Here is a 17904-nt window from a genome sequence, read left to right on the forward strand (position 1 = left end):
GGAATTGAGACTTTGGCATACACAAGAAAACAAGCACATGCACATGAACTACCAGGAAATGATGCTGCCTTTTCTGGGTAGGAGCTCATTTAGGATTAGGGCTGGGCTATATCATACCGTTCACGGTAATACCGGTGTAATTTCGGCAATGATAGGAAAATTAAATATCGCGATAGAATATGGGTAAAACGCGCATGCGCATTGCCTTTGTTTACATACGCACATGGTGGCGACGCAGAATGAGAAGAGCAAAACTGGATCATTGAATGAAACGGATGAACCAGAATTGGTTTGTAAAAATGCTGCAACTTCAGTGGTGTGGAACTGGTTTAGCTTTCGTCCGTCAGATATACAACAAAGCACTATTTTTGGTAGAGCATGTTAGCGGGCCGTCGTTATTACCGTGTTGTTTGGAAAATAAGGCACACTTAAAATCAATCCTTTGATTTTTGTGAAAATTGACAGTGCCTCTTATAATCCTGTGGGCCTTATGTATGAATTCTGGTTGTGTTTACTGACCTCGAAATGATTTTATGTACACGGCGCTCGAAAATCTGTCAGATGTTTCAGTATGACTTTGCTAAGCTACGAACCCAAACCGCTTGATGGATTGTCGGAGCATTACGGCTATCATAGGCAGGAGCCTCACGGAGTGATACGTACTGCGCTTCAACATAATATTACCATATTGTGTGTGTATAACCTCTTTTTAAGTTTTGTGGATATTATACATGGTTATGCTGAGGATATGTCGGCCAATTTCCACTGGAAATGCCTTTTGGTTAAACTGTCAGCAAGGAATTTGCACTGTTACATTTTTATGTAACTTTAATGCACATAAAAAACAGCTGCTTGTTTAAGTGAAAATACATTGATGGGGTTTTTTTGCACTAATAAAGTTGTGGAGTTGTAAAGTATTTTGTCTAGTGTCAATTATATCGTCAGTTATATCGTTATTGCAAATTTTCAAATGTATATCGTGATAAATATTTTTGGTCATATCGCCCTGCTCTATTTAGGATGAACTCTGGTTAAGTGGAAAACTGTTGGTATGGTAACCATCGATGCTCTGACCTCTAGGTTGAAAAAAGAGAAGGAAGCCTACAGCTTGTTATGTGAGCAGTTCAAAAGGTCACCTGGCATCAAAAATGGTTTATTGGTCACCATAGTGGATCATCTTCCTCCATCTCACCATATCTCTAGCATCCTCTCCTCACACCAATTCTCTCCATGTCGTCCTTCACAACGTCCATGAACCTCCTCTGTGGTCTTTCGCTTATGCTGTTAATTAATGAGACATTAAAGAACAAACAATGCATACGCTGACATCCAGATGACGCCTTGTGTATGTGAATGTGAGCAAGACGGTGCCAAATTCTGCAGATTTAAACAGGAGCACGGCTCTGCAGCACAAGAGTCGGGGTGATAAACTGACCTGACTGCAATCTGGACCTGTCACTTATATTTGGCGCCTTATAAAACTCCCAAATATTGGAAAACAGGTGACACAGAGACAGACAAACATTCCTGCTCACGTTCACACCTGCGGCCAAATATGAATCCCCTATTATGCTGACAGACATGCTGGACTATTGGAGAAAGCCAGAGCTCTGAAATACTCAGCGTTGTTAAAATAAGAGGCAATGCAATACAGCGGTAAGTGCCCTGTTGCAAGTTTATTTTTCAAAGCATTTTGCTGAAACCAAACTCTTTAAAAAGTGATTTTCCTCTGAGCCCAATTTGGGGGGGGGGTTGTGGAGTTTTTTACTATACTTTCAGCTATACTGCAGGAATTTAGTGTGATATCTTTAGCTGTGCAAGGCAGTGGATTAGACTCAGTCTCCCTGTCTGTTCAGACAGATGCTAGTTTCCCTTTTCACTGCCTCTGGAGGAATACACAGAAACTCACAAACAGGCTGGAGTGCACTCATGGAGCTAAACTCAAAGTGTTCCCTCCAGTGCGAACAGACAATGACGGGATCTTACAGCACAAAAAATAAAGAAATACTCAGACACATCAGGCACTAAATGTAGAGAGAGGTGAAATGGATAAATATTACATGAGACTTCAGCCCAAAATAGAGAATCTCCCTCATGTCCACAGATTAACAATACCACTAGCTAAGATTAACAGATTACCTCATCCAGTAAGTAATGTTATTTATATTAAAAAACATTCTTTGATTAATGTTTTAAGTAGGGCTGTGCCACATCTTATCGCCAGTGATAACACTGGTATAAATTTTTATATGATATAAATAAAATAAAAATAAAAATAAAAATGTCATATTGTGATATCATTGCTATAGGAAGGCCATGCATTTACATTTCCTAGCACCACAACAATGAGACAAACCCGGGCATGTCTGAGAGCGAGACCCCAGCGGAGATTTAACACCTAACCACGGAGCTATTTCAACTTCCAACAAAGCAAAATGTTTTCTCGCAAAATATGCAAGAAAACTGTTTTAGCTAAAGGTGGAAATAACAATACTAGCAATGAAACTAGCAATTGATGCTAAACTGAGCTTCGCAGGAACGCTCGCTAGCTTCGCTCTATATGACAGGAAGAGCAAACAGTACATGGTGGAAATAGTGGGAAAAGCCATGATTTAAGCAGTTGTTTAAAAAGCTCAACCCAAGAAACAGCATCCGAGGTAGAGAACATCTTTCAGTCTTATTAGGTGACAACATTTTGCAGCTCTTGACAAGTTACAAGGTTAAGTTACTTTATTTTTGTCATCTTAGAGTGTTAAGTAGTTATTTTTATACTTTTACTTTTAATTTCCAGCCTGCTTTTGTACTTATTTCTGACTATTTCTGCTGCATCACTACTATTATGCTATAATGCTGCACACCAAGGTAAAAAGTTTATTGTCAATGAGAGCTGCTCATTGGAAAAGAATGGAAATTGCCCTTGCTATGACTCAGACTTATAAATGCTGCTCTCTGAAAGCTGCAAGCTTAAATTAAGAAAAAAACTGCGATTCTGGGTTAATCCAATTCTCAGGAGAAGGCAGCAGCAAGGAGAATTTCATGGTTTGATCCAGGAGTTGAAGATATATCACAACTGCTATTGTGTATATTTAAGGATGTCAGTGGGGCAGTATAAGCGAGGTCTAAGCGATAGACCTAACCACATCTGAGCCGGGGCAGGACCCAGCTGTGTGTCTGAGGTAAAATAGTATTATTTTGCATTGTAGATATCCTTGCATATTCAGCACCATGGCATGTTTTGAGTGCTCTTGTTGTCGAATGCATTTGAAAATCTGAAAAACTGAGCTTAATTCTAAAAGAATAAATGCTGCAACTTTGTCTTGCCAAATTATCACACCTGCGGTTGGTGTGAACGACTGCATTAGGAACAGGTGAGTCTGACAAGTATTTTTAATGCTCATAAAATTTGCACAAAGTTACGTGTTCGGTGTGTGAAGAGCTTTAGAGTTAGATATGAAAAAGATAATAGTATCTCAAATAATACTGTATACAGGCACCATTGTTGCTAGGACACCAGAAGAACATCAGCAGAACAAAAGAAGCAAAAAAGTTAGTTTTTGACAAACTTTCATTTGAATCAAACACCCTCAAGAAAATATCTATTCAGTAGGCTTAGTAGAAACTACACATGATCTCATACTTCTGCATAAGTGCATTCACATTACCAAGTATAGGAACATGTACCTGGTGGAGCACTGAATGTGGAGAGCTGTACATTTGTACATGTCATTTTTGCTATATAAGTAGTCACCAAACAATTTTAAGTAGAAACTACACATGATCACATACTTAGAAAAGTTAAAAAAGAGTGCACTGTAAGTGCCGATACAGTTGCCATTGCTGATTTTATAGTTACCAACTGATTTCTTTCAGGCACTAAGTCTACATGGGTTGTGGGTTCTCTTGGTGTGGAAGCATGTTGAACTGTGAGCTTCAGTATTTAGCAGTTCATGCTGTGTTCAGAGCCTGGAAAACAACTCCAGCTGGCCTTATAATCCCAATCCAACACTAAAATCTCTGTTTCCAGTATGTGCACAGATAGCTGTGTTTTATTTGAGACAGATATACTAAGTGAGGCAGTTTTATTTCCTGTTTTATTTGGTAAGATCACTTTACTTTCATTTTGTTTCATGTCCATCGAGAACTCTGTTCTACCCTTTTGTTCAACAGCTTGTTGCCCACTGCTGGATTATGCCTTCATTAGAGTATTATTGTTCTGTCCCTCAGTTTGTTCCCTTTGTTTCTTCCCCACTTAGGTAAATTTTCATTTTCATGGACTCAAGTACTGTGGCCTAAGAGCCAAATTCTTGATAGTAATATATTTTGTGTTTGCAATGGTAAAGAAGTCTATGTGTGGAGCAGACAAAAGAGTTAGGAATGTAGAGCCACAAAATGTTTGACCTGTATAAAATGGAGTGGAGTATAATGGATAAAGAGAGCAACATCTTTTTTTTTTATTTAAGTAAACATCTTAAAAGAAATTATGGGAGTCATAAGACTTATTCCACCATGTCGTACAGAAAGCTGACCTGCTCAGCATTAGCAAACAAAAAGCTTTCATGTGTTGTGTTAGCTTGTCTCAACCAAGCTCGTTTAATCATATTACTTGAAGTTCATCAGCAGTTTTATTTCAAAGACGTGAAGATTTTGAAATTCTGATTTTCGTCTTGATGTTAAGAAGGTAAAGGAAATTATGTGATCGATTCAAGACTTCCACATATACATGGATGATGTGGTGATGCTAACTTTAGTTTCCAGGATTAAAAAATGATTCATTGTTATAATATAATAATAGTACTAAGAGAAAATTGTTACTGAAGGCTAAGCAATCACAACTGCAGACAAAAAATATCATGTTTCAAGGCTAAAAACTTCAGAATGGCCCAGTACAACTACCCTTTTTCCATTGTAATGCTATATTGTCTCATACTCCTGACTTTCCGTACCAGCACAAACCAGACACAGCAACAAACAGAAAGCACTACATATTGGAGCAACATCGGCTTCAAAGTGTGATTTGCTCTGGGATAAAAAATACCTGTGCTTATTCTCTATTTAGTTAGTTACTTTGTGATGAGATTATACAAGCTGGATTGCAGCATCCTGTGGTGTAGCGGTAGGATTCAGAGTACCCACACCACCCTGCTGCTGCTGCCAGCTCTAAACACCGAACAATGATGTTGCCGAGTGGCAGCAACTATAGCAACGGCCTGCCATGAAATTTAGTTAGCAGAAGACTAGAAAAATTTCCAACTGTTGCTAAGGTAGTTTGTTTTTTGACTGTTGTTTTATGCGATGAATATGAATCTAAACATCTAATATTCAAAAATGTTTGCAGAGGACAATTTTTAAATAAAACTCTAACCTCCTTCATTTGTGTTAACAAGGTGAAGTCTGAGTTTTGGGGGAATTCCTCTGAGGAGTTGGAGAGCACTTAGAAGTTAACATTGGTGTCAGATCTTTCTACAACTACAGGCAGGTGTCTTACTATTTTTGACCCTTATCTATGTTTTTAGCTCATACCTAATAACAATAGACTGTGCTCTAACCAGAATGTTAAATAGAGTCCTGGGATGCCTTTCCACCCTGGGATTTGTCTTTGTTCATATCTTCCAGCTCATCAGGCAGCAGCGGCGCATCCAAAATAGCTCCAGTGACTTTTTCTCTTTCCATTTATATTCCTAGACCTTTTCGAAGAAGCTTTTACCTAGCCAGCATTTTATTTTCCATATAAACACAAACACTTACCATTTGCTTCCATTGCACAGGTGGGGAAAATAAATTGAGAACAAAAAGAGAAACCAGGGAATAAAGGAGACAGGTGAGTAAAGCATAAAGGAACATGGTGTTGAGAGGCAGAGTTGGTGGAAAGAGGACAAAGGAAAAAAGGAAGGAGAATGACCATAATGCAAAGGGACAAAGCACAGAGGGACACAGTCAGCATATGGCTCAGAGGTCGCCCTGACTGCTTCATAATGCCTGACTGTTCAGCTCGAAGAGATGGTGGCCGATGAACATGCATCACTTTGCTCTTGGGTGCCCCTCCTGCTACATGGGACAAGTGGCGACAAGACGTACATGACACATCCAACTTGATCTAGAAAACCCCACTGATGTCCCCAAACAGAGGAATGAAACATATGACTAACTGGGTGTCTAAAAGCAAAAGAAATAAAGGAAACATCTTTGAAAGCTGGAGCCTGTAAGCCATTTGAAAGCCACCTGGGCAGAAACGAGCGGGAATGAAAATCTGCAGCAGGATCAAGACTGTGATTAGGCCAGACAGGCCTAACAGATGGACAGACCAGATTAGGCATATAGACATGTATCAAACAAGGCGAGACAACGGTCATGTCTGAGTGTTGTCTGACCCCTGCGGAGAGGAGGGTGACGGCAAGGTCAGCGGCTGATTTCAAAAAGTGCTGCTCCAAAATTACACAAACACAACTTCAAAGCACTTGTACAGAACTCTACAAAAGATTTAAATTTCATCTCATTACTTTATCTTTTGCTTTCAAGGAGCCAGACTTTCTTGTAACTTTTTAAAGTGGGCTTCTGAAGGTGTTTTATTGGACATTGGACAACAAATGGATTATCTCAGTTGTTCTCCTGACTGAAGTTTGGTCCGTTTACAGCATCCTGCCATGCGATTGCATTTGTCCCTAACCATTGGGAATCCTCATGTTAACTTTTATTGAGTGGAAAAAAGTTCATCCCCCAGCTTCACTGTGTTTATATTATGCTAACCATAGCTGTGTAGCTAGCCACCATGTAGCACATAATTATATACCAGCTAGCCCAACTTCAGTAACCTTACAAGCGTCACTGCTGTTTAGTTTTCTGTCTTCATTTATGTTGGAAGTGATAGCAGAGTGTACGTTTTAATTTTTCAGAAATCCCTCAGTCAGAACATGCTTTATCATGTTTAGGTGGGAACTAGCGAGCTAACTTCCTGCTAACTTAACTTCTCCGTTAAATTTAATAAATTCTGTTTTCGTGGATGCCTGGGTGTTAAACTTAATTGTTACACCTGGTAGAGCAGCCACACTAATCATTTTACTAAAAATGAAAGAATTTAGACAGTTTTTAACTCTCAGTGATGCTGCAGTGTTCGTTTTACTTTGGGACCTGAAGCGGAGTTTGGACCTGGAAATGGCTAATGATGTCAGATTTAAAGACCAGATTTCTTTAGTTGAATATACAAAAGATGCTAAAGATAACAAGGTTTGACAGACATAAAATAGTATATTTGGTGATTCCTAAAGATTTATAAACTGAAAACGTAAGAGAGGACCTTCAACACAGTTTTCAGTTTGTCCTTAAAAAATTAAGTAAACTGAAAAAATAAAGGACAAAACAGTGGCAGGTCTAAGGAGGAGACTGTTATGGTTTGGGGCTATATTTAAGCCAGTGGAGTTGAGCATCTTGTTAAAAGTGATGAAATTATGAACACAGAGACAGAGACACCATCCAGTTTTCATCCACCACAGTGGATGCTACAGTATCGCTTCTGGAAGGCATCTGATTGGCAGCACCTTCAAAAGAAATGCCAAGAAAAGCAATTAGAATTGAACAGTTTTTGCATCAATACTTCTTTATATAAACACGTTTAACTAAATTGACAATTTCCCAGTTTCCTAGCAATACATAAAGGAATTAGGGGTGGCTCAAGCCCTTTGCACAGTACTGCACCATGCAGGTATGAGCATAAATCTGTAGTGAAGACAAGTCACGGCAAAAGCAAACGTTAGCAAGAAAATGCTAAAATAAGGTAAACTGTATAAATACAGCATATAGTTAATGTGGACTGAGTAATGATTTTGCATGCTTAGGCATCATAAATTACTTCTGCTCAGCATCTGCACATCATATATGCCCAAAACCTGTTTTACCTCAGTATTCTGTCAAAGTCAACCTTTAAGGACATAAAACTTTCTTAAATCAAATTAACCTGTACCAGTGGAACACTGTTTTTATCATGACACTATTACCACCCATGGCTGCAAGCAGGGTCACCCTTATTCAAAACATACGGGTTTCACAGAAGACCGAAAACCAAAGCCATTTAAAATGTTTAACAGCTGTCAGCAAGTAGCTAATGTTTACTGACAGCTGTTAATCTTTTAAGTACTATCCCAGTGTGGTTGTATTTGTTGTGTAGTCATAAACTACTTAATTGCTAGGTCTGTTTCTATGCATGAGTTATTTATTTATTTTTTTTAAATCTGAAATAGATCATAAGGAGAATTGTGTAATCACTAAGATGGTCCTGTGGGTAAGGACCATCCTGTTTTGCAGTATCAAACAATGTTAGACATTCTCCACAGATTACAGGTATTATATCATCTGTCTAATAAATAAAGGACTGTATGTGTGATTAATCCAATCCACTCACTGCTTTGGACGATGTATTTCTGCAGACCCAAGGAAGTGCAGTGTCAATTTGAAAATAGCTTGGTCAAGCTAAGCAGTCTTTACACTTTGGCTAGAAGTTGTTTACCGTTAAACTTTGACATCAGTCAAACGCAGTGACGTCTCGGTAGGGAACCTCCCTTGATACATCATGTTTGGAAAGCTGCAGGCCGCTCTGCATGTGCAAATGTGTGCATGATCAGCACCTCACCCACCGACTGCAGCTCTTTTGGCAAACTTATTGTCAACTGATATTAAATTGTTTTGAACACTATGTTTAGTAGCTATCAGCTGTCAGACGATCTCTCTTATCACTGAGGTGGTTACGTCAAAGGAAGCGACTAATTAAACCTGGCATTTGTTGCTATTTAGTGGTGATAGATGAGCAGCCGTTCAGTGTGTGCATCCTCATATCTGTCCAGCTTTTGAAACAAAATTTTCTGTTTGCATGCACCAATATTGTTAAATCATTACACTGTGATCTTTGAAACCCAAATCAGTCTTATAAATGTTTTAAATCACTCCCTCGTGCTGCTGAATGACTATTCAACTACGTAAAATAAAAATGTTGACAGGCAGGGCCGTGTACAAATATAACATCCTAAAAAAAACACTCGGATCTCTGTCAAATTTAAGTAGATCCCCTCTGCTGTGTCCTTCTCTGTTTGTGGGGCAGCAGTGATGGATCCCATCTTGTCGGCCCCCCAGTGAGCCACTGTGACAGTCGGGAGTCACCAGAGGCCCCAAACGTGTGACTCACAGATTCTTAAAGTCATTCCTGACTCTGACTGGAGACGATGAGTCTCTGATAGGCTTCTGCTAGCATCACTGCCGCCAGCAGGCTCTTTAAGCAGCGATTACCAGACGCCTATTTAGACTCAACATTACATGAACGCAGACATGCGCTGGGTAGCAACTGTGTTAAAAGGAGGATGCAGCTGCAGAGACAAATTTCAGTAACTAATCAGCAGCAATAACATCATCAATTGAGTTTTTCAGTGACCTACGGCAAGCTGCGTGGAGAGAAAAACGAAACCACACATGCATCTTGCTGTTCTGTTATGAATGCTACTTTTTCAGAATTTTGTTTTTTAAGAATTTTCCAGCATACTGTGTTATAAAGACTTTATTACACTGGCTTTATGTTTACTGTGTAAAGTAGTTTGTGCATCATATGTTCTTATTCAGCTCATCTCAGTTAGTCTCCCTCCCCTCACTCCCAGTCGGTCATGGCTGTTCAGTCAGAGGTTTCTTCTTGTTCCAAGGGAGTTTTTCCCTCTCACTGTCGCTAATTGCTTGCTCATCGGGGGTCATTTAATTATCATTAACCTTAAATGTGCATTATTTATATTGGCCAGCGGTAAGCGAGTCTTCTGATTTCAAAAATACTAAGTGTCTGTGAGGGAAAAAAACATCAACCCAAAAAAAGCCTCATAAGTCAACTTTGTGAACACTTTGTTGATGCATTTATGGCCTCTGGCACTAATTTAAAGTCTTATTTAATACAAACTGATACTCATCTTCTACACTTTTATACCCATTACAATACAAAATGCTAATAAATAAGGAAAGCTTTAATATTCATCAGTCAAACATTGAGATGGCCCAAAAGGTCAAGGCTTTAACACAGCTAGTAAATGGCATACGCTGTATTAGCTCCATACATCCTTTATACACACAAATATGCGTTGCCACCACCTGCTCAGCTCTGATACGTTGCTACATGCGCTGCAGACGATGTCGACAGTTTCGTAAACAACTGAATCCAAGTTGCTCAGACAGACCTGTTATGTGACATCGTTTCTGCATTGACCAATGGATGTTTTTGCAGTCAGAACTGAGCTCAGTGGCACATTTACACTGAGCCTTAACGCAAAGGTAGAAATAGTAAATTTTTTGCACAATTTGAAGTGCAAAAACACATCTGAATAAAGTGCAGCGTATATATAAACTCATTACCAATTGTGACCACAACCAACAAAGCCAATACTACGAAAAAACAAAGATTTTTCCTCAGTTAGCAGCATTTAAATCAGACCAGAAAAGTTATCACTAAAGGGCCTAACCCAGACACAAACAAACACACTCACACACAGCGACAGCAACAACCACACACCCACGGGATGCTCGGAGAGTGGGAGGGGGTAAGGGGGTGAGCCACGAGTCAATAAACCCTGTGTAATCTGTTCCCTTTAGTGGCATAAACCATCTGAGAGGCGATTACAACCGTTCTGCCAAAGTAAGAACATGCGAGTTCCTAATGGACAGAAACACTGAATACTCACTCACACACACTCAGACACACAAACACGTGTGTGAACCCTCATACTTACTATATGAGGGCCGTGAAGGCTGTAGAGCACGAGTAGTATGTTCAAAGATTAAAGCCATGACTCATGTTTATAAGATCAGACTTACTGAGTGTAGGTGTGAAAAAAAATAGTATGTCAGCATGTGTTTTTAGAAAAGTACTGATTATCATGGCAGGGCCACCATAAACTTGGGCTCCCGCCGTGGTAACTAATGCAAGGCGTTGTCAGTTTGTGTGAGATTATGCATCGTGGACTCCGTGAGTGGGACTAGGAGTGGAGAGCGGGGGGGGGGGGGGGGGGGGGGGGGCAGACAGGAGTTGTTAAATGTGGAGGAGGGAGGAAGTGTGGAGAGGCAAATCAGAGGGCAGAGAGGGCGCCTGCATGTGTGTGTTCGTGGCACGGGGCGGGGGGAAGAGGAGACGCTGACTTCATGCATCATTAGGCAGGTGGACTGAGAACACCAGGCGGAGCTGTGACCGTGGAGGAGAGCTGAGCAGGCATCTGGCACACAATACACAGCGATACACCCACATATTATGGAAAGCTGCCTACAAATTAGACAGTCGTCATTGGGCTAATTTTCATATGTGGATGATCACAAAGTAATTACAGTGTCCTGGCTATCACAGGACACCATGTGTTTTGTTTAATAACAACGTGCTGGCTTGTTTTGTACTGTGGTGGTGGTGGTGGTGGTGGGGGGCTATACTGTGGCTCGAGGTTCACTGTGTTTATCTTATTATAAGAAGAGTAAGACAATGCTCAGATTACTACAGCTAACCACCTTAACCAAGTAATCTGATATTAAGGTTGTAATTCAATTAAGAATAAAGCCAGTGATAAAGCTCGATTGATCTGGCACTTGGAGCAAAACAGTACTCCACTCTGAACTTGGTGTCTTTTATGTTTGTTTTCCCTCGCCTGTTTTCAGTGTTAGCCCTTATGTCCACTGTGTCATGAAAGACCAATTACAACACAGGAATGGAAACATAACAAGCTCTTAATGAGCTCTCTAAATACACACGCTTCATAAACACAAACACATGAGATGCTGCTGTTGTTTTCCACATTATTTAAATCTCATTCTTCCTGCCGCAGGTACAAAACAATAGTGACAAAAACAGCGAAATGCAAATGTAGCATCTGATGTAAATCAGCTGAGGTACATAAAGTTCATTATTTCGTGACTTGTTATTGTGTCAGTGCAATTAGCTGCTCTTTAAGCGTGATCGATGGCCTCGAGTCGTTTATTAATCGCTGGGGGTCGAGTGTTTTGGGCCGCTGCGTAGCCGCCTCTTCATATTTGTTGCTTATATGACTGTGGAAAAAAGTTTTATTTCAATTCTTTCCTCCTGTTTCCTCTGCAGAGAGAAAGCCATTCTGCATGTAAAGAGACTGGCTCGCATACATACCATCTGTCAGTGATCAACAGTTGATCGCTAAGCTATAGTTGTAAAGGTAACACTTTAAACAATTTTGTTCTCCAGCATGAAGTTGGAGAGATAGTCTCTCACTCGGAGAACCAAGGTTACAAAGTAACCAACCATTCTCTGCACCACATACCGTGAAGTTACCTGGACTAGTAAGTAATACTACATTCAAAGACAGATACAACAACAATCAAATGTTTGGGACAAAAATCTAATTTCTCAAAGCAGATCATTGTCCGTTGTTTGGAAATACTTTGGATTTAGTGCAAGTGAAGAAAATCTGCAAAGAGTGGTGTGTGTCTGCACTGCAAAGCAACAAAGCATCTTCAGCTGTCTGAAATAAAACACCAAAAGCTGTAGTACAGTTAATGCATGAAGTCAAAGAAAAATTGTGCAATGCTCACATGTCGATAAAAAAAAAGGGTCACACCGTGCAAAAGACGTGTTATCCCCTCACACACTTTGTTTTCCAAAGGGACAAAACCTGTCGCAGGAGTAAAATAAAGAGATCTCACAGCTACTATTAATATTATCCATCATGCAGGTGCAAGGAATGGAGTGAAAGACCCTACCTTTAATATTCTAATAATCTCATAATACGTGAAGATGTACACAAATCTTTGCATGTTTTGCTTGCATAAAACATTTTTTGCCACTAAAATCAGTGAAGAATCCTGACAAATATTTGTGATCTCAAAATTATACAAAACAATTATACATCAGTCAAAATTACTCAAACCAGTTGCAGTACTATCGCAACCACGACAGTACTGGAGGCAGTCGCTGTCCAACCTTGATGCTGGGATTAGTTAATCGCTCTACACGCCTACTTGATGTTGGCAGCAGTTATTTGGGATGTTATTGCTGCAGCTCGCTGAATTTCAGACATTTTTGTGGTCTCTGGTCGCAACATCACGGCCAGTCTCTTCCTGTTCTTACGCTCGTTAAGGAACAACATCTCCCATTACCTGAGTGCAAGTGAGTCTGATATAAATCATATATGAGCTAGGTCCTCCAGCAGCAGCTTATTTCTGCGTTGTGCAATCTCAACCTTGTGGTATGAATGGAAGGAAACCAGACCACTTACTCAACCTTTGAAAAGACGCTGACATTTCATTTAGTTATGAAGATACAAACTGTTCAGCCTGGCTTCTTTGGGTGTTTAAATTCCTTTCTTGTGTTGCACAAGTCATAGAGTAAGGTGAATGTAAAGCAATGTTTCCCTCTGGAGGACTGAAATTAAGAAAGTAACTACTTCTAAATATGAAAGCAGTTATATAAAACAGATTGAAGTTGAAACTACGACTTGTCAACTTCTATTAGATCACCAGTTGAAACACATCAGGATTAAACTTCTATGATGCACGTTGATCACCTAAACTTGGGTCATTGCTTCGGTATTCCAACCTAAAGTCAGACCTTACATTTTTAAGCATTCTTCCCAGCAAGCGAGTTACTTATGTGCACGTGAGCCTACTGACTCTGGACTCTGACTTCACCGAATAAAGACGGAAATGGCAGGCAAGTGAATCCAAGGGTGACTCCATGAAACACACACTGCAGCTACACGCTGGCTCAGCTACGCTCCGTTAAAGTGGCTGTCGGAGGCGATACAGTAATCCACTTTTAATGGCCGTGTCCCTTCCCCCACCGTGATGTGATGGCCCCGGACATACCACCGCGCCTCTCTTAAGGGAGAAGTGTCAAAACCAAGTCGCCGCTGTGCGCTGCCCTACACGTTTGACAGTGTTGGAGAGGAGAAAACCTATCCTTTCTCCCATGTGAGATCATTTCTGATTCAAAGTAATGGACCCATTTGTTCCCACATGTAAGATGGACCCCCTCAAAGCCTTGCACATCCTACGCAAGGAACCAGAGTTTGTCTTCTCAGTGTAAAGCAGTGCAAATCTGTAAGGATTGTGCTGCATGTTTAATGTTATCTGCGTGGATTACAGTAGAAGAAAGACTGAATCTGCTCATTGTGATAAGATCCTATAATTAGACTGAACACCACTCTGCTGTGTCACGTTTTCTTTTTTTTGTTCCTTTTCTTCTTTATAATGCTCCTTATTTCAATTAGTAAAGGAAGCGTTCTTCACAGTTTCCTTTATTATGCCCTACACTGCAACCACATTCACAGTGTATCACAGTATAACAACCTCTGACAGGTAGTCAGAAGTCAGCTAAGGTTACGGCAGTAGCATCTTGCTCCCTGACACCAACTAATCAATTCATCGAGTGCACAAAGAAATAGGTCAGTTTGTCATTGGTATCATATTTAAATCATCTTTGAAGAGAAGCACAGTGCAGCATTATCAAACTTTTTTTCAGGTAAATTTTAATAGTTTTGTGATGTAAAAAAATATCTGGAATTTATAAATGTTAACATGATTTCTTCAAAATATCTTAGGTTTGCTGTCATCTTGTCGTGTAGCTGTGAAAGCTAGAAGCAGAGAAGATAGATTTTGTTTCGTTTTGTTTCGAAAAAAGAAATCTAACAGTATTAAAGCATCCTGGGAACTTTTGGAGAGAAGGAAAGCGATAGGGAATTAATTGCAACAGAGGTGAGATGTAGAGACAGCTTTCTAAAAAAAATTTTTTTTAGAAGTCTTTTGCCTGTTACGTTTTGCTGATTCATCCCGAAACACCAGGGAACATTTTTAGACGGATAAATGGTATCAAACGTGGACGTGTATTAAACTAGGTGGACATATTTAAATGGAAACGCACGGAGACGTGATCAGCCAATGAGAGTTAAACACAAGCACCGCTCCTACACAAATCCAGGTGGCAAGAAGCTGCTAAATAAGAGATGAGCGGTTTTGTTTTTTGGGTTGTTTTTTTTTACTACTACACGTGATCGCAGAAATAGACGCGAGACCAGAGAGCTGCTCTGAAAACTGAAATCGCCGAGCGCGTGCGGGTGAAAGAAGAAAGCGGTGTGTGTCCGCTGTTCCTGTAAATCCACCTGCTCTGTTTCGTTTCTCACCAGCGGATCATAACACTCAGAGACCACCAGGAGGAACACGGAGAAGGGGCGAACCACCCCTCTCCTCCTCCCCCCACCTAAATACCTGCTGGGTGTCGATGTCACCGGCGCGCACATCAAACTGTTGTTGAAGGCAGAGCGACACAGAGGCGGATGGAGGTAGTCGCTTCCGCCAGCAGCTGCTGAGCTTCAACTTCACAGCAGACATAACAGAAAAACGCGACTGGAGCTTCTCAAACAAGACAACAAAGCCCAGAGGCTCATTTCAAACCTGTTTTCCCCTACGCTCCACACGCACCAACACACGCTCCGAACCAAAGCGCGCACCTCCTCCTCCTCTTTGTCCATACTCACCACAGCTGTCTCTTCGCGGGGAGGCAGTCTTTGTTGGAGGCTGTCACTCCCATGGCCATCTGCATCACCGTTATATATTTCTGGTACTTCATCTTCTCCTTCTGCAACTCCTGCTGCCGCGTCTGCTGCTGCTACTTTTACTACAACTACAACTACTGCTGCTGGTGCTGCTACTTCTAGGAATCCGCGCGCCACCAAAGCGGCACAGGTGAGCGTGCATTCAAATGTCTGTTATTGTCCTGTCGCGTCATCCGTGGCATCCTCGGTGTCAAAAACGCCATTTCCACGCTGGAAACACCGCTGATAGGGAGGACGTTCCCGGAGGAGTTCAAGGAAAAGTGCCACGCCGCCACGACCCATGCCCGCGCTGACCCTCTAATCTCATTAGAGCTCAGAATAGATTGGCTAATCTATTCAATTTTAGTCAGGACCGGGTCATTGTTGTGGTTTGCCTCGTATGGCGGACACTTTCCCGGCCGCCAAACCGTGAAATGCTGGTTTGTTTGTGTGGAGAAAAAGAGTCGAGAGAAAGAGGCGGTTCAACAGTGAGCGGTAGGATGCAGCGGCGACGGCACCCAAGCGTCTGCGAGGTAGGAAAGAGAGTGCGCGTGTGTTCAGCCAGAGAGGGAGAGAGCAGGAGAGTGACACAGGAGGAGGGAGGGAGGAGGAGGAGGAGAGAGGAGGCTATGTAATGGCTTTAGTGTGTGTTTGTGTGTGTGTGTGTGTGTGTGTGTTGGGGGCGGGGGGCGGGGGGGGGGGGTTCCGTCTAAGTGATTCTTAGAGAAATCCCAGAATTGTAAAACTGAGACAAAGGTGTGTTTTCGATCTTGCTTTCTGTGAGGCAGGATTTAAATATCATAAAGTGGAGGTGGAGAGGAACAAATCAGCTCATATGGAATTAAATAACCAGGAGGCAAGTAACCTAATAAGACCAGATTTGGTAACCTGGACCTTTAAGTATAAAGAATGGAAACAAAACCATGTATTGCAAAGGAGAACTATTCCTGTATTCCTGCCCCTATATAAAGACTACAAACATAAATACAAATGATACAGGAAAAAGGCTGCTTTTTCTGAGCTTCACACAAAGTGGGAAAAAAAACTGTCCTCCAATTGCAGAAGTCAAAATATGTTTTGTTTTTTTTTTTTTAACCACTGAGCTCCTATTTTCCAGACTAAAGACAGAGAGACCAATGAGTACAAAAGTCAGCATACATGATTTTATGAGGCACATCTGACCATGAAGCAGAGGTAAGTTGCAAATCTGTGAAGGCACCATTAAAGCTTAATACAAGTTCTGGCGCAACATTTACTAATGATGTTGTTTACTAATGACCACGCTCTACATGTATTAAAACAGCATGTCTGTTGACCAACTGAAAAAATATTCAGTAAAATTAAAAATACAAAACAATTATGCTTTAGACCAGGGCTGTCAATCATAAGGCCCAGGGGCCAAAACTGGCCCACCAAAGACACCAATATGGGTCCCTGGGCGGCTCTGGAATATGTGAAGGAGAACATCCATTTTGGACACACCCCGACAGCCCCACAGCCATTCATATTACACCAAATTAAGTAATAGATAAACAGTTAAATGACTAAAAGTTTGTTTTTCACTGTCTATCATAGAAATTTGTGTTTTTTATAATGGGTTTACATTAAAAAATATATTATTAGAGGGCCGTCTACACAATGAGCTACCAGAACTTTTTCTGTCATTTTACACATTTAATCCCAATGAGTCATGCTGACAGACTTTTCTTTATCACGTAGAACAAATGGGATGTACTGTTGAAATTGTATGTCTTTTTCTTTCATTAAAGTACTTCAGGGATCGAATGTGTAAAGTTGGTAACTCTGAGAGAAAGGGGTGTTTCACTGGTTCAAAGGGGGCCGTATGTGGTAACGTGTGTTTGACATCCCTGCTCTACACTATTAAAGTCGACCTCGTACATCAGCCTGGAGTAGGAAAACATTTTGCTTTAAATACTTCAGTATTATTCTCTCCACTTCCCAAGTTCTTTTTTTGTTTTGTTTTTTTACAGAAGACGTGATAAAACAGTGGAAAAAAAAACACTGTACCACCATTTTTGAAACATATTGTGGGCAATAAATTCAACATAAGCAAAAACATGTTGTATTTGTAATATTTTCCGTTAAATATAGAGCTTAAAACGTTTGCAAACTGTTGCATTATGCTATTTTTTTTAGACATTTTACTCAATTTCCAGTTTTTTGGAAGTATGAGCTGTGCATTCAAATCTTGGATCATCTTAAACCACCCCACAGCTCCAACTGAATAAAATGGACAATCAAAATTACTGTAATAAGCAAAAAAATATATATCTCCTCTTAATTTATTTTAATATACTTGCCAATGGTGCATATTATACACACATGAATACAT

At 40.6% G+C, this 17904-nt stretch overlaps 1 protein-coding gene across 1 annotated transcript in view; it reads right to left on the bottom strand.

Annotated features, from left to right (window-relative positions):
* The window catches only part of tjp1a (tight junction protein 1a), a 99961-nt gene extending 83846 nt beyond the window's left edge, over positions 1 to 16115 (bottom strand). The window contains 1 exon segment of the mRNA XM_085138242.1: positions 15495 to 16115. Coding sequence (XP_084994368.1) covers positions 15495 to 15586 — 92 coding nt within the window. The 5' untranslated portion in view covers positions 15587 to 16115.
* Positions 16116 to 17904: the final 1789 nt, after the last annotated feature.

Source organism: Neolamprologus multifasciatus, chromosome 1 (assembly GCF_963576455.1).
Source record: "Neolamprologus multifasciatus chromosome 1, fNeoMul1.2, whole genome shotgun sequence".
NCBI lineage: Eukaryota > Metazoa > Chordata > Actinopteri > Cichliformes > Cichlidae > Neolamprologus > Neolamprologus multifasciatus.